Raw genomic sequence first — 20,428 nt, forward strand, 5'->3', positions numbered from 1 at the left:
TTTTTCGCATGAAAAATCTGCAAAAAAACAGTGATTATTAAGCGGGAATATCATGATATATTCTTATAATAAATCAATATTTTATCATATATTCTGAGTTATCAATCATTAATTTCTATTGATGTTTTGTGTTGAGATACTTGTATAAAATCATGTGAAAATCAATTTTACCTATGACATTATAAGATTTTTTTGGTTTTCTTTTATACAGTTTTTTGGCTTAAAAATCACAAAATTTATTATTAAATGTCTATCAGAAATCAGGTAGATTTAGGTGTGAGATCATGATATTTAATTATAATTATTTTGCATATTATCATTTATTAAGAGCTTTTTATCAATCATTTCTCTAATGCTTTATAGTGAGATTTTTCATTAAAATCATGTGAAAATCAGTTCCCACTAAGGAATCAAAAGATTTTTTGATATTATTTTTACCCAATTTTGGGCTTTAAAATCTTCAAATTCATAACAAAAAGTCAGTAATAATCAGCTACAATTCAACAGATCAGATGTGAAATTATAACTATTTAATCGTCAATATTTTCTTATGTTTTGTAATGATGTGTGAAAAATCAAGGGAAAATTTCTACATATATGACATCAAAATATTTTCTTGTATTCTTTTAATACAATCCTAAAAATATCAGTTAAAATCAGCAAATAAGTATATAGGCCTACCTGGAATGAAATATTCTGACTTTAAATTCTTTTTGAACTTTTACATTTTTTATTTTATACCTTTCGTAAATATATGGTAGCTATCTAATTCTCAAAAAATTACACGATGTTTTTATAATCACAAGATAGGCTGGGATAACTATTTTTTTTAACGCGCTAAGTAAATTTGAGTGAAAGTTCTATTTTACTCTGGTGTGTTTTTTTTGTGTGTGAATTATTCTAAGTCCCGAAATCTGGCTTTTATCTAACTAAACTAACCAATTGATTATATGGTATGTCAAAACGCATCATAGAAATTTTTACTAAGTTTTTTCACGCGCTAAGTAAATTTGAGTGCAATTTCTATTTGACTCTGGTATGTGTTTTTTGTGTAAATTATTCTAAGTCCCATAACCCCGTTGTTATCTAACTAAAGTAACCAATTTATTAATATCTACGTTAAAAAGCTTCAAATATAACATCAATTGGTGGTGTAGTGGTTAGCAGATTGGCAAGCCACCCAGGAAGTCGAGGTTCGATTCCTGGTCAGGGCAATTCTTTTTTCAATTTATATAATTAAAATCTCATTTAAAAGCGCTCAAATTCTCATTCAAATTTTAGTGAGAAAATCATTAACATTTTTGTGGAAAAAGAGAAATTAAGCGAGATTACAGTGAACCCTCAGTCAGAAATCATTATATTTACGCGACTAATCATTTATATTTAGATGAGAAATAACATAATTCTCACTTTGTTCACATGAAATTAATGATTAACGGCTGATTTTAAACTTGAAAATGTCCCAAATTCTCATCAAAAGTCATCAAATAAATGATATTTTGCTGTTAATCTCACCAAAATATCACGACAAAATGAATGAGAATTAAGGTTATTCTCATGTATTTCTTTATGAGTTTTAATGAGATTTTTCCGTAAGGGCACCAGGGGGGATTTTGGGAGGATAGTTTCCCATCTGCGAGTGTCAATGCCCGGCAGAAATCGTCGATCAAGTTTGCGACCGTTGATCAAGTTCCCGGAATCATCAAGTGTACAACGTATCATCGAGTAACTGAGATCGCGGCGGCTGTGAATCAAGTGTTTCTGCCGGGACATTTGACTTGCCATATCCCACCACTCGCATACGGTTAAATAATAATCGCTTTCTCGATTTGTCTCTTCCGTATATACCATGCACCATGCAGATGCTTTGCAAAGCATCTGTTTTAGTAGAAGTGGAAGATAAGCTTTTGTCTTCATCATCCCGTAATGGAGGCAAACCACTTGTGAGAAAAGAGTTTCAGCGATATAGTTCACGGCGAATGATTACAGAAAAAAACTGACGTAATCAATGCGGCATGGCATAGTTGAGAGCAGTAAACGGCTTTTCCTTGTAATTGTCGCTGCCGAATGTGTGAAATTGTGGATAGACAAACCTCTTGTGAGGCAGCCTACGCTTGGTTTCGTGGAAGAAAGCCGGAAGAAAGCGCTTATGTGCACCACGGATATGTGCAGCATGCAGAGGCTGGATGAGTCAACACCAAACGAAAAGCAGCTTGACAATGCCCGCTCCGGCTGGTATTAACAATAAGTTTCGAGTAGGCTACATTGTCAGAACTTTTTAAAAATAGATGTACAGTATCGTCCCAGTGTATAGACTACTTTGAGTTAAAATTAAACCCACCATCGCCACCACCTTTCAGCTGCTCAACTGCGTTCTGCAACAACGTTCTCCAACTGCCTGCTGGCCTTCTTGGCCTACCCGACCCTCTGATCACTTGGAGGAGAGCCGCAAAAGTTCTACAGTTGTGATTTCATTGAAAAGCAACATTTTAACTTCCCTTTTTAACTTTCCTTTTTAACGTCTAAAACCATAATTGTTTCTTTTTCTTCTTAAATATAATTGCTGCCTTATACCTTAATGCAGCACCCCGTGCACCACCTTGTGTTAGCTTTGGCAGTTGAAATGGTAGGATCACACTGGAACCTCGTTATTCCACGTTATTCAGAGTCTACGTGTTGATTTTTAGACGATGCTAGTAAAAACAATTCTTTTCGTTTTATTGGAACCGACGGGCCCGTTCTATCGATCCGTTGCAGCTTCCTACGACCTCTCATTCCACGTCTTGCGTGTGGCGAGACAGAACACGACAATGTGATGTAACGGGGGCGACGATTATTGATTACTTTATTTTATAATAGCTTTTATGTCAAGAGGAATTTTTATTTTCACGCGACCGTCTAATGGCTTTTAACATTGGGAAATACCAAATGAGAATAGTAATCAAGCAAAGGAAAACATGTTTAAATCGTTTAAGATGCTTTCCTTTCTACTGCAGTACGCCAATAATGTACAGAAGATTGGGACGAGACCAACAGCAAGTCAAAGTTTATAATTGTAAGAAAAAGCTTTTAAATGCTCTTACACCTTACAGTCAGCACATGGGAACTTGAAATTGAAGTTTGCAAACTTGAAAATTAATGAAATTAATAACTCGCGCTATCACAGCAGGGAAAATGCGAATTTTCACTATAATTTACAAACTTTCTGCTCTAAATTATACAAAATAAGATGAATTTTTTCTAAAGAATTTAAAAAATGGAGTTTAGGGTAATAATGCAACTTGCTACATTGTTTCAAAATAATATATTCATCTCATCGTGTCAGTCTACTGAACTGACCTGAGAGCTGTTCACTTTTTTGTTTTTTTTTGTCGACATTTCCAGCTGTACGTTCCACACCTTGCTCATGCACATGCTTACTATTGTATGTCCACTCATTAATAAACCGAATCGTATTCGTCTGCTGCGGCCGGCTGCGGCTCAGTCGTTAAATTTTCATTTAGTTGAATTGTTGGTTAGCTTCAGTAATTTATTTATGTCTGCGTTACGAGTATACTGCTGGTAAAGGCATGAGCCTTCGGTTGGGCAACGAGATCCCGAAGGCCAGCTTGAACAGATTTGATGTATAGGAAAGAACCCTCCTACTATATTTCTTACTGACTCGAAGCCGACGAAAAATCTCTTTCGGTCATCATGCACCGTCTCAGTGGGAGTGAATTTCCAGTGTCGCTCGCTGTTTTTGAGGAGACACCAAACTAGTCCCCTGGATGTATAGAGCCAGTTAGGCCTAACATGAACACCAGTAAATGTGAAGCGGCAACATTATTATTTTTAGCGACTATATGAAATTGATCGGATTTAATCTGAAACTAATCGTAGTAATAATAACCTTGCAAAGTTGATTTTGATCCCCATGAGATTTTCATGGCGATGGGTTGGGTTATTGGGCAAAAAATTACTTTGATATCTTTAGGGATTATTATTCGCCGAAAAGTTGGGAGTCGTCTTTTCATGTATGAAAATTGAAATAATTTCTTAGGAAAATTCTGTATTACAGCAACGTTGTCGTTTACAGTTTTTTTTTTTTTTTTTAAATTATTGTTTGTGAATCATCATTGCATTTTAACGAGGTATGTACTTGGTGCAGCAACTCTACAGCTGTTTGTTGGTGGGAGATGATCACCCATTCTCGAAAGGTCCAGCAGAAATAACCCTTCGCAATTTCTTGGTATATTCGTGATTGAGCTGCATAATAGGTTGTACTCTTTTCGTGCTGCCATGCCATTTAAAATGTAGTTGCCCGGGGCAATGTCGCCAGCAGGAAGAATATAAGAATTATATGAATATAAGAAATTATATATATGCTTCTGCCCGCTTCTGCCCTTCCCACCTGCTGTTCCGAGACTTGTACCGTACAATTTATTCCCTATTAACATTGGCAGCATCCCGATCTTATCTAGAATTTAATTCCCGCAAGGCTATGATATGCAGAAGTTGCAATTCAAAGTCAGTATACAGAATTGGACTATTCAGTTATGATAATTACCGAATTTTGTTTCGTCGACTGAATAATAACCCGCTGGAGAAATCTGCCATTATTGTGTTAACGCATGTTAACGCTGGATAGTTTTATACCATTGCGTTTATGCAGGGGTTGTTTTCTTCCTTAGATACAGCTACTAAAAGCACAATTTAAATGAAGCTATAGAAAATTTGAGACAATAAAGACAAACAGCAGATGTGGCATTTGGAAAATCAATCAATCCATAAAAAGAAAAAAAATATGGAACTTGCCGCCAGGGGGGATTTTGGGAGGATAGTTTCCCATCTCTGAGTGTCAATGCCCGGCAGAAATCGTCGATCAAGTTTGCGACCGTTGATTAAGTTCCCGGAATCATCAAGGGTACATCCTATCATCGAGTAACTGTGATCGCGGCGGCTGTGGATCAAGTGTTTCTGCCGGGACATTTCAATTGCCATACCCCCTTGTGTTAGCTATGGCAGTTACAAAATAGGATCAAGCGGGAACGTCGCTAGTATTCAGCTACGTGATTGATATGTTCAATCCATCCCGTTGCATCTTCCCTCGTCCTTACAATAAAAAAAAGAGTGTTTGAATTTTTTTATGAAATGAGAATAATACTCTTTCCCGTTCGGCATCAGTATTCATGCGGTCACCTTTTAAAATTCTCCGATTTCTGGCTTTATTGTGCTCAAAGTTCAATCGTTAATTATATGCTATGGAGTAAATTTGTATAAATTTCCAGTTCTGTTGCTTACTGTTTTTGAGGATCCAATTTAAATGAACAGGAAATGCGCCAAGTGCGCAAAGATTACTTTTAGCGACTATTATATGTGACACGGATTTCATCTAAAACGTCTAAAACTATAGCTAATCAAGTAATCATGCTTGCAAGATGCTGTGCTGAAAAATGAGTAGGCCTAGCCAACGATAGTTAACTTGCAATGCTTATTTTGATCCAGGCTGGGAAATTTTCATGATTTTATAAATTACTGTGATATTTATAGTAGGAAAGTTTGGGGTTCTCCCGTACACGTTGTCAATATTTATCCTTATCGGTTGATTCTTTAGAGGTTCCTGCTGCTACTTTTAAAAATACCTACAATTTTAATGAAGCTATAGAAAATGTGAGACATGAAACCCTTTGAAGACAGACCGCGGACGTGACTTTTGGGAAAATCAATTACCAATACATGAAATTTGACGCGATTTGACGTATCTTTATTTGATATATAGAATTTTGGTAATTGTTTATGGGCGGCTATGACAACATTTTATTTTATCTTTTAAATGAATCAGGGCACGTTTGAATTCTTTGCTAGTAAACATGTACATCAGTGGATTGTAGAGAGTGTGGATGGTGAACCAATCAATCAGATATGGGTTAATTCGATGAGCTACTGAGCAGTTAATTTGGAGACAAAAACACCAATAAATAGCAATGCCATTCACAGTGACCGGGAGAGTACAAAGCCAGAAAGGCAGCATATTAATAGACATGCTTAAAGCGTCACGAATTTCAAGTCGATTGAGTTTTGGGCGGTTGGTAAACCAGGAGAAACATAGCGTGTCATCTAGTTGAGATTCAAGGTGTTGAAGAGCATCATAATTGCCTGTTGCATCAGTCTCATTTCCCATGGAATTTTCCCCATAACGAGGTTCCACAACCACTGGAAACTCTTGTTTAAAAAAATGCTTTGATTATATTTTACAAAAAAACTTTTGCAAACGTTTATACGAATCGTTATCTCGATTGTTCAAATGCGGCAGAACCAGATATCTCTGTCTTCTGCGTAAATTTTTACCTGTAGCTGCTGAAGTGCTTGATGGATGAAATTGAAGTGCGATTGATGTTTGAAGAAAGTTCGGTGGTTGCTCTTTAATGATTTTTCTTGAACGGATAAAAATCATTACGTGTAAAATGGTACAGAGAATGCCCAGGAGTAGATCGTAGATCAAATAAGCATGCATATGGGTGAGATTTATGGCGCATTGTTTAACATTTTTAAATCCGGTCCAGAACGGACTTGTTACCACCATGTACGTCGAGATGAACACAAAGACTAAAAGGGAAATGGTAGCTCGATTTGTCACTTTCTTCTTGTACCACTCGTAACGAGCGATGGCCAAGTAGCGATCAAGGGCCGCAAGGGCGACGAACGATAAAATAATTGTGTAAGGCACGCCTGCATTGAAAACGTAAAACTGGCATGCCACTCTGTTATTACGGCTTAAGTAGAACACTATTTGTGTAACTGCTTGGATTAAGCAAAACTGATTAACCACCGAAATCGCCACCCAATGCAAGTGGCGCGGATAGTGTAATTGCCGTGAAAACCCAATCACTAGCGCTACAAATAAATTGATCAAAGTACCGATCACAATGAGAACGATACGAAAACTTTGCGTATTTAATGTCATACGTCCCGGTTTTATTGGGATATCTAGACTGGTTAGTAAGGACGTCAAATTTCCTACCGATTCATTCATTTGACTACGAAAAGATTGAGCAGTGACTCTAGGACTGTGCTTTATGGAGAACTGAAACGGATATACTCAAATGTTGAGCTTTATATTATGTAGACATGACGACGTTTGACTTGCGCAGTCATAGTCTCAATGATCACTTGCATTCTTACCTTTGGTATAGTATTACGTATGGTATTATAATACGTGCAGAAAAATTGATTTATTTGTATTTTATTCTAAATAAATTTACGTATTATGTTACGAATCTTACGATAGAAAATTCAATAAAGGTACTATTTAGATTGAAATTGTATTGTACAATATACAGTTATTTAATTTCCGTTTGCATACGGTAGCGGAAATAGAATGTCACTTTTTAGGGCAGACTTATAAAAATTTAGGGCAGATGCGGGCAGATGATGTATAGAACGTTCGTTAAGCGACTTTGAGGGGTTTTTACATCAGTCAAGTGAGCCAGTATAATGTTTTAAAAAAAGAAAAGCGTATTAAGAAATTATTAAAGTCGCCTTTTTTTTCCCCTAAATAAATATGACAGTTCCACTAGTAACACGTCTTATATCGTAGACGGCACAAACATAATCAACATATGTGAAAAACAATTTCTTTGGCTTTAATGGGTTGCTGTTTTTTTGTTAATTCGTTTTGCTTATCTGCTGTAGTTATCTTGTTTTGAGGAATATTCAAAAATAAGATAGTGTAAGAGCCAAAGGATAGATAGATATTAAACATTATGCAACAAGTATGGAACAAAAGCTTCCGTCTTCGTTATAGGCGGATGCGGAGGGCATCTTTCATTTTAATAATTTGTCAACCAGGAAGGCATAGTTATTTGGCAAAACAGACTTAAGTTCCCATTATTATTGCATAGTAGTAGCAAATGGACGACATGTTTTCGACATTATGCTGTTTCCCTGTCCTTCGACCGCCTTATTACTAGATTACTACAAATTTACGTATATGTTGTGCGCTAATGGAACAAAATAAGCTGCTTTCCATCCAGCAATGTCTTTTTTTTACATCTTCCGTTTTCCGTTCCGACGCCAGTTTTTCGTTTAGTGCAATCTAGCGTGAAAAGGAATTGCGATTCTATTCTATAAAGCGTATAAAGTTGTCAAGTTTCAATGCCAACAAGAAATATTCCGTTTTTCGTAATTCTCCCTCCGTCTTCACTTTTAAAGTTTATGATACGCCACAGTTTAATGATAAACCAACGAATAGTTAACGAAATGAGAAAGGGTAGCTTTTGGAAGGATGTAGTGAAATAAATCAACAGGTCTATTATATGTAAGGGAAATGAAAATAGAAATTCTGCGGATATTCTGGAAATTCACACACATATAATATCCACCTATTAACCCTAAATCCAAGCAAGAATTACCATGTAAATGACGAAAACTGTCGGGGAAAAAAAGTACACTGTTTATTATGAGTTGGCTAAAAAAATATAAACGATACATTTTCGGTCAGTGTCTCGCAAACAAATGGCAGAATTTCGTCTCTAACGAATACTCTCGCGCCATCTAGTTGACATTACTTTTTCCACCTAGTGACAACCTCCTTTGCATGCACGAACAACTGGACGAAACGGCTAGAGACTTGGATAGCTTGGATCGCTTTCCAGATAGCTCAACGTCATCTGAGATCTAGAAAGTCTCACAGCGTGTATTAGAGAATTAAAATTAGAGAACAAGAAACAAACGAATCTCGCATATTAAAGCAAGTACAAAATAAAGCACGGCAATATCAAGATACAAATTTCGTGATATGACCATTTAAGAGCCAGAGGCAACAGCAAAAACAAATGTATTGCCGTGTTTTGTTTTGTTTTTGTTTGTTTTTTTGCAATCCAGTTACGTTAGTGAACTGCATGAAATAAAACATTTCCATGATTTTGAAACAGTGTAATGTGGACTGCGTCCGATTTTTCACCCCAATGAAACAGTAAGCCTAAGTATAAAGAAAACGTACTATAATCCACTAGAGAGACTATATAAACTACTCCAATCAACAAAATCAAACTGGAACGAAATTGGATTTATTGAGTGGACCAAACTAAAACCAAATGTTTAATACCCATCCGCTTGCCAAAGATTAAGTCACACACAAAATGGAAGAAATAATGCTAATGATACACCAAATTAAAATTCATTGATTTCGCAATCACCACCGCCAAAACTGAATTTATTGACGTAACCGCAACGGGCCATGTGATTTTTGGTGCCAGAATAAGGTGGAAGGCCATGAGCTCCTGTCCCAGTGCATGGTGATTGAATAATGTCAGTTTCCCATCCGGATGCTGTAGATGATTTCAACAATTAAGATGTGAAATTAACTTCAATTATGCATCGATCGGCAATGAGAAACAAACAGAATAGCGAAGATCAACTTACCAAAATTCGTGATGAACGCTTTGACATCAAACCAGCCGTTTACGGTCTCTGAGCAATCCATGTCAAAATCCACCATATGATAGTGATCTCCCCATCTGAAAAAGTACAGTAGGTAACACGCACAGCATTATAAATTATGCGCTCATGGGGGAAACGTGAGTATGATATTTGAGATAGATTTGTGTTACTTGTTCAGTTCTTGATATTCCGGTAAAATAGAATTACTTGTAGTCCAGGCCAAAGGCGTACCGAAAGCGGAACTATCCATGTAGGTTCCTTGTCCTGCCTGAGCTCCGAACCAGTCAAGTTTGGTATCGCCGATTCTCCAGGCATCGTATGATTCCCAGGGTGCGCCAACACCCAAAGAGTTTACCTAAAAAAAAGAGAGAATGGTACTTGATTGTTATAAAATAATTAGGCCTACATAAAAACAATTTCTATTATGTCCTTTGCGATCACATACTTGAATAGAAACGGAGCAATTTGAGGACTCTGCATCTTGGTCATCCATGCAGACAGGACGAACAACTTTGTCATCGATTCCACCTCGAATGAACATGTCTTGCCCATTTTGCCTTGTCCTGTAGATGAATACCACTGTCCGTCGAACTGGCGATGAGGATGTAGTAGTAGTTGGGGTAGTAGTAGTCGGTGTAGTAGTAGTAGGTGTAGTAGTGGTCGGTGTAGTAGTAGTTGGTGTAGTAGTGGTCGGTGTAGTAGTGGTCGGTGTACTAGTAGTCGGTGTAGTAGTGGTCGGTGTAGCAGTAGTAGGTGGAGTAGTTGTCGGTGTAGTAGTAGTCGGTGTAGTAGTGGTCGGTGTAGTAGTAGTTGTCACCATCTCAGTTGTAGAGATGTCGTGAGTTTCAAGCACAATGTCATCGATGGTGATAGCATCTTCGTTGTTTGATCCACAGTACCCATAAAAAATCAACTAAACAAATAAGGTAATAAACCCAATGACGTTAAGAAAAATGAATACAGGCTTGCAAAGAACGTTAGTGTCTTACCGTCACATCGGTTGGTTCTGACACGCGGAGAGAGGTAGAGGCTGGGCGCCAGTTTAAATTCGATGCTGTTGAATAACTCGTCAATGTAAGCAATGTCGTTTCAACGTCACCAGCAGCAATCACAAGCTGAAAAAAGAAATTAGTTTTATATTAGAGATCACCAATTTTTCAATCACAAGAAGTTTTACCTCCAAAACGTTGCCACTGTCGAATCTGGACCGAATCCAAAATTTGAACGTTATCGTGTCACCGGGCAGGGCCGTGAATGCCTCTGAGCGCAATATGAGAAGGCCGCAGACAATTGGGAGTTGCGGGTGGCTCGCAGGTATTTGGTACCTGACAAAGGAGTGGGAGGCGGATTGCTGACTTCAGCAGGATAATAGAAATCCTCGACAATCCAGTGGACGCTGGATGGCGAATTGTCGTACCAAGGATCGGCGGATCCACTCTCAAAGTTGTTGCTCAACAGGGTCCGAGCTGAACGAGGATCGACATCAGATAAACGATTTTGGCTTGCGTCAAGTCCGGCCCAGCAGACGGCAATTGAAATGGCAACTAAGAAAAATGAAGCAGAGGTTAGGAGGCTCATTCTTGCGTACCTATGAAGGAATCGATCAAGAAAAATGAAAGTGTTCTCGAGTGTTCTATATTGCATCGTTCAGATTGTATTGTATTGATCAGATGAGCGGCTATATATAGCGGTTCGATGGATCCATTCCGTGTACGTGACGTTCGGTTATCAGGTTGATAAAACTTCAATCCTTTAATCTGAGTATTAATGAGTGAGTTTGCAGTTTTATATCCACACATAATTAAAGAGTATATTGGATTCATATTAATTCTATAACATTTCTTCTCAGTCACGTCATCAATTTATCTTAATTGTTTTACAGACTATTAGCCATTTTCTGCTTCTTCACCTTAGCGAAATAAAGTTAACGATAACAAATTGAACAAACAAAATAGACTTAATCAAAGGTTTCGACAGGGGAACTGATGCGCATCGATCGGCATCGATGTGGCGTGCAACGACATAAAATTACAAATTGAAAGTAACAATTTACAGTTACCAAGTTTGGCAAGTTATTTGACATTCGAAATGGAAATAAAAGGGCGAGTGAAGAATATCCAAAGTGATGTGCGAGTTGCTACAGAGATTTCACGGGAAAATAAGAGCGGGTCTAGTGATCAACTATTATAATTTAATAGAGGTCAGGGAAGTTTGTTTATTCAGTATTTCTTGACTTGTTATGCTCAAATGTCAAATTGTGAGTCTTGCGTGATCAAGGCGACACGGTACGCGCAGTTTAATGTAATCGAAACGTTATGACTTTATATGAGGCGAAAATGGAATTGGGTCTTGCGCATGATAAGAGAGGGATGCACTAGAAAATGTATGGGCGCACTTATCTTACAATCATTCTTGGCTATCTATAGGCATTTTGAGCTTCCGATGAAATGCAAGTCCACTCACAGAGACAAACGAGTAACTGAAGTTCTTGAATTTCACAATCAAAATCATTACTGGCATGATGTTTTAGCAGAAACCTTAAATTACCTGAAACTTAAAGTGGCATTTATTTCAGTATTTGTCTTTAAAAAAACTTACCTAAATCCTGAGATTGAGATTGATTGAGACACTTTTCAGGAGGAAGACACTCAACATCTTTTACCTGGGAATCTTGAAGTTGAAACCCATGGGAATTGCTCTCGTTTAAGCATGGGAGATGAATTAAGGTTGTACAATTTGACAATTACAGACATATATAAACGTCAGTAAATAATCATTTAATGCTCGTAAAAAAATTTTAATTGATAATCAACTTCACTGAAGTCACTGACAATCCCTGCGGTTAACTATCTGGTGAGCGTGAATGAAAAAAAAAACAATAAGATTTCATTAAGTTAATCAAGGACCTGTGGCACGAACACGACAGACACTCAGCTCAGACAGGTATGTAAATAGCAGACGAGTTTAAATATTCCACGTTATTCCCGTGACCAATAACACTAAAATACAAATATTTGTAAGCGGAAAGAGAGGATTCGACATTTGAGAAAAAACTCAAAAGTTAATCCTTTTTCCTCTTTGTTTTAGTTTTTTTTTAAAAAAGACCAATTATTTCAAGGACCGGCCTATTTTGAATGTTTTGAAATCTGTTCAAATGTAAAATAAAAAACAAAATCTCGCTCCAATTGTCTGCATCTATAATTATATTTTAATGTGAAGAAGACGTTAGCATGATTTGTATTTAATTTGTTTCAGCGTAACCTAGCTTATGATGAGATTAAGAGACAACAGAGTGGTTTGATTAATAAAAAGATAATATGAAAAAAAGAAAGGGGAAATTCCCGGTTTTCAGAAAAAAAGAGAGGAAAAGAGAACGCGAATAATATCTTTACAGTTTAATGGGTCTCACTAACCAACTCCTAATTTAATTCCCAGGCTAACAATTCGAACAACGAATTGTTTCTCTGTGCGCACGCTATTATTTCCGAATTGAGTACTAATAAACAGCTATTGGTTGTCCAATGTAAATCTAATTTGCCCCTTTGAGCAGATGGGTGGAGTACAATTCGATTTTCTTAAACCTTGATTGTATATTCTTTGCATAACTTCCATCGGTTACTTTCTCTGAATATATGGCTCTGGCAAATTACCATATTTCAATGTCATTAGTTGTCTCTCCCACTCTCCCATTTCCGATTTCGTATAAAAACGTGAACAGGATCGGACTAAAATTATCAGTTCACCAACTGTTTTCAGCAAGTTTACGACTACTAGCTCAAAAATGAAAGTATGGAATCATTTAAGATAAAACGCATTACCTTGTACAGGACACTAATGTTCCATATTTTATTAGTTCATCATCCTCGCCGCCATTTTCGCTGTCGCTGCCGCCGATTCTTACAGGTCAGCCGAATACGCTCCCAAGTACGAAGCTCCGGCATACAAATCTACATATGAAGCCAAATACGAGGTGAGTCTGATTTCATAAATTAATAAAAGAAACATGGAAATTAACTTTCGAAATAAATATTATTGAAGACTCCCCAACCTTACGACTTCAGCTGGGCCGTCAATGATTACTACAACGACTACGGACACTCTGAGAAGAGCGACGGCAATGTAGTAACCGGATCATACCGTGTCGTCCTTCCCGACGGCCGCACCCAGATCGTCACCTACAAGGCCGACAGCTACGGATATGTCGCCGACGTCAAGTACACCGGTGAAGCCAAGTATCCCGAATACGTCGCAAACAACTACAAAGCTACCACCTACTCCGCTCCTGCTTACAAGCCCACTGCTCCCACCTACTCGGCTCCTGCTTACACCGCTCCCACATACACTGCCTCGGCCAAAAAGAGTCCCACCTACACCGTCACCGCTCCCACATACTCTGCCCCTGCCCCGGCCCCGGCTTACACCGCCACTCCGGTCTACAAAGCCCCCGCAGTCCAGCCGCAGTACTAAATTGAATGTTGATTCAAACAATCGAAATATCTGTATCTAAACTTATAATTTAATAAAAAATTCAATTCGATCAAAGTACGACCATAAATATTTTAATTATGGAAGCGATAAAATATTCCTGGATTCTCGGTTCTGTTTTAGAAGAGCTTTGAATTCTTCCATCTTGCGGAAATTCAATGGCCGGAACAGCTCGGGATGGATTGGATCACCATAAGTTCAATACGCAGATAGAAATCTATATAACTACATCTACCCAAAAAGTAAAAAAATTCGATTACTTGGTCCACGGAAACACGACACCGACGGACAAGAACTGCATTCAGAATATGGAAACACAATTTAACTTGAGCGTGAAGTGCTCTCGTGGTCATCGACTTCGACATGCCTATGGAAATCCTATAAGAGCAAGAAGAAATTAATGACACCGTTAAAGCAAATTACGTACACGCAGCAAACAAAAGTTTCGTTCAGCTTCGGTTAACTGTAACATAAACCAAGTGCTGAGGTAACTGAGGATCTGTTATTTTGTTTTACACCAGGTAGTGATCGAGCAAAGTAGGCATTGAAAACTTAAGCACAAGTGATTAGTCTCCAATTTCCTCGAATGCTGGAACATATGGGCAAAAACTGGGTTACCTGTCAACAGTCCCGCAGTTATAGCATGGTTATAGTCACTCACGTCGACAATCGACATCTTCTCTCTACCTTTTTACTTCAGTGACACTTTGTTGCCAGGTGAAGAACTACAGCAGTGTTGGTCCATATGAGATTGGAAATTTACTATTACTAAATTACTCTTTGGGTGAAACAAAATGTACAGCAGTCCAGCTTCAGCAATTAGGGTTGGTGTAGCTGATGCTGGATGCTAGATTTCTCTTTCTTGTGTGCTCCACGAACAAAATCAATTTCAACAATCACATTGTAACTTTTGAGATCCAGACATTACCTTGTTGTTGTATTTGAGTCAGCATTTCTCATAGCACTCATAGTGAAAATTTAAAATCCAGCACGACTGCTTCTTGTACTGGAAGATTGGAGGACATAGTGCACCTAGTTCTTGGACTGCTTCTTGCACAAATGTAATTTGGGAATCCTGTAAGGGTTAAAACATTTCCTTCACTTGACTGCTTTGTTATAACCACATGTAAGAGACAGGCAGCACAAGCAGATAAAACATTGAGAACCTGTTGAGTTAAGGCAATCGAGAAAAAACAAGAACTTTACATATAGACTTTTTTCTAATACTTTTACACTCACGATTACATCGTTGAATACTATTGTTAGAGTCCACTGAGTATACGAAGTTAAAAAATTGGAATATGGAAATTACTCAAACTAGCCAACAAAAATTCTATAGCCGAACTTCCGTGAAATCTACGTAACTGAGAGTCGTAAGTCGTAACTGCTAAATGTCGTAACTGCGCGTAACTGAGAGACCCAATGTTGCCAATTAATGATCTCCGCGCCACCTAATAACATGTCCGTAAAAAATGTCAAATATTTTTCAAAAAATGTCACCTTTTTTCAAATTCTTCTTGCAATAATTCAAAGTAATTGAGAATAAATTTTCCTCTAGGCATGCTCTAGGGCTTACCGCTTACATTCTTTAAATGTTTTAAAACAATTTTGTTTATAATTTTAAAAGTTTTTACAACAGTACCCTGATTAAGGGAAGAGGTTTAAGGGAACTCAATGCAAACAGATCGAAGAAATACGTATGCATGAAGTTATGAAGTTAATTAGAAAGGCACAATATACGCTATAAAAGTACAAAAATACATCGACTCGTTTCAAATTCACTTTTAAACTTATTTCCCTGTCTGTGCTGATGAAAAAGGACGTTATGGAGAGTTGAAGACCTATAATTCCGTTGGTTGGCCCATGTTCCGAAGTTATTTTCGGTTAATTTCTGAGATTCGTACGATTAGTCAATGCGGATTGCCTACGACACTTGGTATAACTCAAATTTATTCAAATTCTTTTCCTTTGACTGGCAGTGATATAATTGAACGTTGCAAAATCTACTGTACATGAATCGATTCCTAATTCATTTCGTGTTAGCAGTAGCATAGTTTGTGACGAATAAGAGACAACAATCGCCCAAACAAAAAGTGGGGAAATTCCCGCAAAACTTTCTAAACGGGGATAAAAGAGAACGTTAATAATGTCGTTACAGTTTTAATAGGTCATTAATCAAATCCAAATTCCTCTAAAAGTCGAGCAAAGGTTTCTTTCCAAACTCGAGTTATGATCCAAATTGGGTACTAATCTGTTACTGGTTGTCCAATATTCATCTAAGTTTTCTCTTCACACGAGCTGACGGATGGAATGTATTTCAATTTTCGTTTACCTTGACCCCTTACTATTTGCATAACCTCTACCAATCACTTTCGCTGAATGCATGACTTTGGCAAATTGCCATATTTAAACGTATCAGTCGGAATGTACTCTCAAATTTCGTATAAAAACGTGAACAGACTGGACTGAAATTATCAGTTCACCAACTGTTTTCAGCAAGTTAACCACTACTCCAAAATGAAAGTAGGAAATATTTTAAAAACGTTGTTTTCTAAAACGCATTACCTTGTACACATGGCGTCAAACTTTCCATATTTTATTAGTTCTTGATCCTCGCCGCCCTTTTCGCTGTCGCTGCCGCCGATTCTTACAGGTCAGCCGAATACGCTCCCAAGTACGAAGCTCCGGCATACAAATCTACATATGAAGCAAAATACGAGGTGAGTCTCATTTAGTCATTTCATTAATGAATTAAAGAAACATGGAAATTAACTTTCACGAATGAATATTATTTGAAGACTCCCCAACCTTACGACTTCAGCTGGGCCGTCAATGATTACTACAACGACTATTCCCATTCCGAGAGCAGCGATGGCAAAGTGACCACCGGATCATACCGTGTCGTCCTTCCCGACGGCCGCACCCAAATTGTCACCTACAGAGCCGACAGCTACGGATATGTCGCCGACGTCAAGTACACCGGTGAAGCCAAGTACCCCGAATACGTCGCATCCAACTACAAAGCTAACACCTACTCCGCCCCAGCTTACAAGCCTTCTACTCCGACCTACAGCAAGCCAACTTATTCCGCTCCCACATACTCTGCACCGGCCAAAATGGCCCCGGTTTACACCGCCACTCCGGTCTATAAAACCCCCGCAGTTCAGTCCAACTACTAAATTGCAATTAATTGAAACAATCAAAATGTCTGCATCTAAATGATAATTATTTAATAAACTATCCAATTTGATTAAAAAAGTAGTAGCTACTTACCATTTGGTCTGAAAACTCTATACATGATATTTCTGCAATAAATTTTTTTTTTTTACAGCACGGAACTTCCAATGAAATCAATTGAATATATAATAAATCTGCAATCTAAATTTTATTTTTTGCATGGATTTTCCATTGCAATCGATTGAAATATTCATAAATTGATGCATGCACTATCGCATGCTACCAGAAGCTTGGAAATGTGATGTTATTGAGCCACCGACAAAAATTTTTTCTCTCAATTAGATAAGAAAATAATCATGAACGGGAAAAGCAACCGGGGTGTGGTGTTTGAATATCACCTAAATGCAATGATTGGGAAACTCTTTGAAAAGCAAAGAATAAGAGAAGCAACAAGCACAGAAGGGAACCGTGAGCCATTTAGTAGCAGGACGAAATATTTTCAGTAAATCAAAATAGATTCTTCCATCATCAGTGCGCTCGTATTTCGGCTGTGTGTCAAATTTAAAATCTAGAAGGTAACCTTTCAATCTCTAATACGTACGTAAACTGTGTTGTTAAAGAAACACAAATCTCATTTTCAGGGCATCAAGCTGAAGTGAAGCTAAAGCTGAAGCTGAACATAATATGAATATGGTGATTAGTTTAATCAAAATAGTAACACTGCTACAACTTTCGTCACTGCCTATTAATATATACTCCATGTTTGCTCGTTTGCCAATTGGGGAACGAGCAAAGCTAAAAAAGCTAAGAAAGCTCAGAAGCTACTAAAGCTACTGAAAGAAACCAAATGTCTCTGATAGCTGAAAAAGAGTCATTCCTTTCATACGTAATCTTTGATCTTTTGACATCTTTCAAAGTCGTGACAACAATGCGCGAGTGAAAAAAACTAGCGTCGCGCTTATGAAGGATCAACTGATTCAACATTTACTTCCGATTTTCAAATGAGTCTGTAAGTAAAACTAAGAAAAAACTATGAGTAAAATCGCTATCGCTGAGTACCGGCTGTCGTTATGCAATTGCCATATGTCGTTGGGTTATGGGTCGGAAAGTCATTGGAACGTCCAAAGTAATGAATAAAGAAAAATTCGTTGCGATATCTGACGAGTGATTCATACTCTACAAACATCCTCGATGGTTCACGATGGCACTGTTTCTTTAGTAGTAAACGGCCACAATCACATAAACGAAACTGCGTGGGTCAAATTTGTGCCCTGCCCGTTTCGAAACTCAACGTACCAGCGATTATTTGCATTACTTGGGATCTGACCAAAAGGAGGGCTGTGGTGAACTTTATTCAGCATTTCGTAGTTTCCCAGCTCACATAGTATTTTATGTAATATCCACACATTCAGGTTAATTATTATAGCATTGCAATCCTTCTTTACTGTAAGTCTGTAACCTAATGACCTTTGTATTAATTTATTAACCGTTCTATTAACATATTCGTTAATCAACGTAACTTCAGATGGCATCAACGCGAGCGACGGTCTCTCTGAGTTCAACTAGAATAAATTTGTCATTCCACTAACAATTCCATTAATTATTTATTATCGCGACTACAGAGCATCATACAGAACGAGGTATCACTAACTCCACTGAACGGATCCAAGGTGCCGAAATTACTTTCAGCAGTTGCCCGCATTCAGGTTCGTTACATTTGCACACGATCATACTTAATATTTTATTGCACGGAAAGGTACGGAGAAAGAGAGAATCTCGAAAGCAGAAAAAAGCTTCACTTAACTTAAGTTTTTAACGGCGGTACTCACATTCAACTATAAGCAGTTGACCCAGATAAATAATGAATTAGTGATATCTGTCGTAGACGTGGAAATACGTGTAGGCAATTTGAATAGCAGGAAATCTCTGCAATGCAAATGTTGTGTTCTGAAAATCTGGAAATTATTTAATTTAAAAAAAAAAAGAAAAACATTCGACATCGGTTGACTGAAATTCAAATGAAACATTCAGTGGTCTGCGTGTGTTAGGAAAACGATCAATAGAGTTATTAGAGTACAAATTTGACGCTTCCTTTGAACTTTGGTAGATGTAGGCATCTGACGTTTCAAATTTGCATTAACATACGGTGATCAAAGAATCAAATGTCAGTAAAATTAACTCCATATACAAGTTATGAACTGTATAGAGTTAATTATAATTCATAATCATTGAACTTCAGCATTCAGTTCAGAATGGCAATGACAAACGTCAGAAGCACTAAACTAATATAGGATGGCATCTCAATTACATCCTATACGCTTCCGGATTTTCAATAGAGACGTGAACGTAAAAAAGCGGCAAGGGTTTGAATGAGCAACGCCCACGTCAGCAGTGAAAGCAGCAAATAATAGCTCTATGACAGTCGGTCGAAGTCGAAGGATTGACAATAACTGCAGTCAAGTTCCATGACACACGGAATTTAATTTAAAAAAAAATAAACGGAAAAACATAAAAAAAGTAATCGTACCCTACATCCGCAGCAAGCGATAAATAATGCGCGCAAATGAACGCGCAATAAAGCGCAAGTATTAAATTTCAGTGACCAACTCGATCCGTGCAGAGCAAAAAATTCAAGCGCTAATCGCACCGTAAAGTAAGATGTCGAGTAATCACACCGCCGACTCGCCTTCCACTTTTATACTAACGCGAGCCTATTTTATAACGTTGATTACGAAATTAATTACGACTTACCGAGAGGTCAAAGGGATCAAATCCGCCAAGTTCTACCGTTTGCACACACCCGTACGAGCACAATCAATCAATGTTGAAACACTTCTAGAGGAATGTACAGTCTGCACGCTGCAAAATTCCACTGAAATGATTGATGGGCCGTAACCCGTAAGCCCGTAAGAAAACGCAACACTCACACGTACATGATCACGGGACAAGGACAACCGATACTGCCAAGTGCCAACTGGCAAGTTCTGGTGGGCGTTACGCAATAACAGAAAAATAAAAATAAGAGGAACGGAGTCGAAAAATAAGAAACCAAAAGAACAATTAAGCTAATAACGATGAAACAAATAAAGAAATATAACCCAGCCTTTATATCACATCAGCTGTCTTATGGGCGTTCTAGTGCTCCGTGAAAATAAATAAAAAACCCCCGGTTAAGAGAAGGGTAAGTAAGGTTCTTATGGGCGTTACCTAGACACCGTGCATCATAAGGAAAACATTGGGTGTGGTTGCGGCTTTGGGTGTGCGGATGAAAAGCGTTTCCATGGAGATAAACTTATTTATTTATTGGGTAGCCTATTTTAAAATTGCTTGAAGAACATTTACCGTT

The 20,428-nt window shown here is 37.8% G+C and overlaps 3 protein-coding genes across 4 annotated transcripts in view; 2 read left to right on the forward strand and 1 right to left on the reverse strand.

The window, feature by feature from the left end:
- Positions 1 to 9,031: 9,031 nt before the first annotated feature.
- On the reverse strand, positions 9,032 to 11,162 carry LOC124201844 (alpha-amylase-like). Its single transcript, XM_046598089.1, has 6 exons — positions 10,598 to 11,162; positions 10,410 to 10,535; positions 9,866 to 10,333; positions 9,591 to 9,775; positions 9,403 to 9,497; positions 9,032 to 9,308 (listed from the first exon to the last, which is right to left on the reverse strand). Exons 3-6 carry the CDS (start codon positions 10,238 to 10,240, stop codon positions 9,151 to 9,153), a joined length of 813 nt encoding a protein of 270 aa, XP_046454045.1. The 5' UTR covers positions 10,241 to 10,333; positions 10,410 to 10,535; positions 10,598 to 11,162; the 3' UTR covers positions 9,032 to 9,150.
- A 2,024-nt stretch (positions 11,163 to 13,186) lies between these two features.
- Positions 13,187 to 13,962, forward strand: LOC124201845 (DNA-directed RNA polymerase II subunit RPB1-like). Its single transcript, XM_046598092.1, has 3 exons — positions 13,187 to 13,207; positions 13,274 to 13,390; positions 13,459 to 13,962. Exons 1-3 carry the CDS (start codon positions 13,202 to 13,204, stop codon positions 13,885 to 13,887), a joined length of 552 nt encoding a protein of 183 aa, XP_046454048.1. The 5' UTR covers positions 13,187 to 13,201; the 3' UTR covers positions 13,888 to 13,962.
- A 2,374-nt stretch (positions 13,963 to 16,336) lies between these two features.
- Positions 16,337 to 20,428, forward strand: part of LOC124201846 (adhesive plaque matrix protein-like) — a 28,570-nt gene continuing 24,478 nt past the window's right edge. The window contains exons 1-3 of one of the 2 annotated variants that reach the window (XM_046598095.1): positions 16,337 to 16,428; positions 16,509 to 16,625; positions 16,704 to 17,235. In XM_046598095.1, coding sequence (XP_046454051.1) covers positions 16,423 to 16,428; positions 16,509 to 16,625; positions 16,704 to 17,084 — 504 coding nt within the window. In that variant the 5' untranslated portion in view covers positions 16,337 to 16,422 and the 3' untranslated portion in view covers positions 17,085 to 17,235. Of the gene's footprint in view, positions 16,429 to 16,508; positions 16,626 to 16,703; positions 17,236 to 20,428 lie in introns of those variants that run through there. The other variant, XM_046598094.1, reaches the window with a different exon arrangement.

This window comes from Daphnia pulex, chromosome 9, assembly GCF_021134715.1.
Source record: "Daphnia pulex isolate KAP4 chromosome 9, ASM2113471v1".
Taxonomy (NCBI): Eukaryota; Metazoa; Arthropoda; class Branchiopoda; order Diplostraca; family Daphniidae; genus Daphnia; species Daphnia pulex.

Excerpts from the sequence above, each read along its gene's own strand:
- LOC124201845 (XM_046598092.1), top strand. Across the intron at positions 13,391-13,458 it reads CATATGAAGCCAAATACGAG|ACTCCCCAACCTTACGACTT; the intron begins GTGAGTCTGATT and ends ATATTATTGAAG.
- LOC124201844 (XM_046598089.1), bottom strand. The coding sequence starts at position 10,240 with ATGGTGACAACTACTACTACACCGACCACTACTACACCGACTACTACT. Across the intron at positions 9,776-9,865 it reads ATTGCTCCGTTTCTATTCAA|GTAAACTCTTTGGGTGTTGG; the intron begins GTATGTGATCGC and ends TCTTTTTTTTAG. Across the intron at positions 9,309-9,402 it reads AGCGTTCATCACGAATTTTG|CATCCGGATGGGAAACTGAC; the intron begins GTAAGTTGATCT and ends AATCATCTACAG.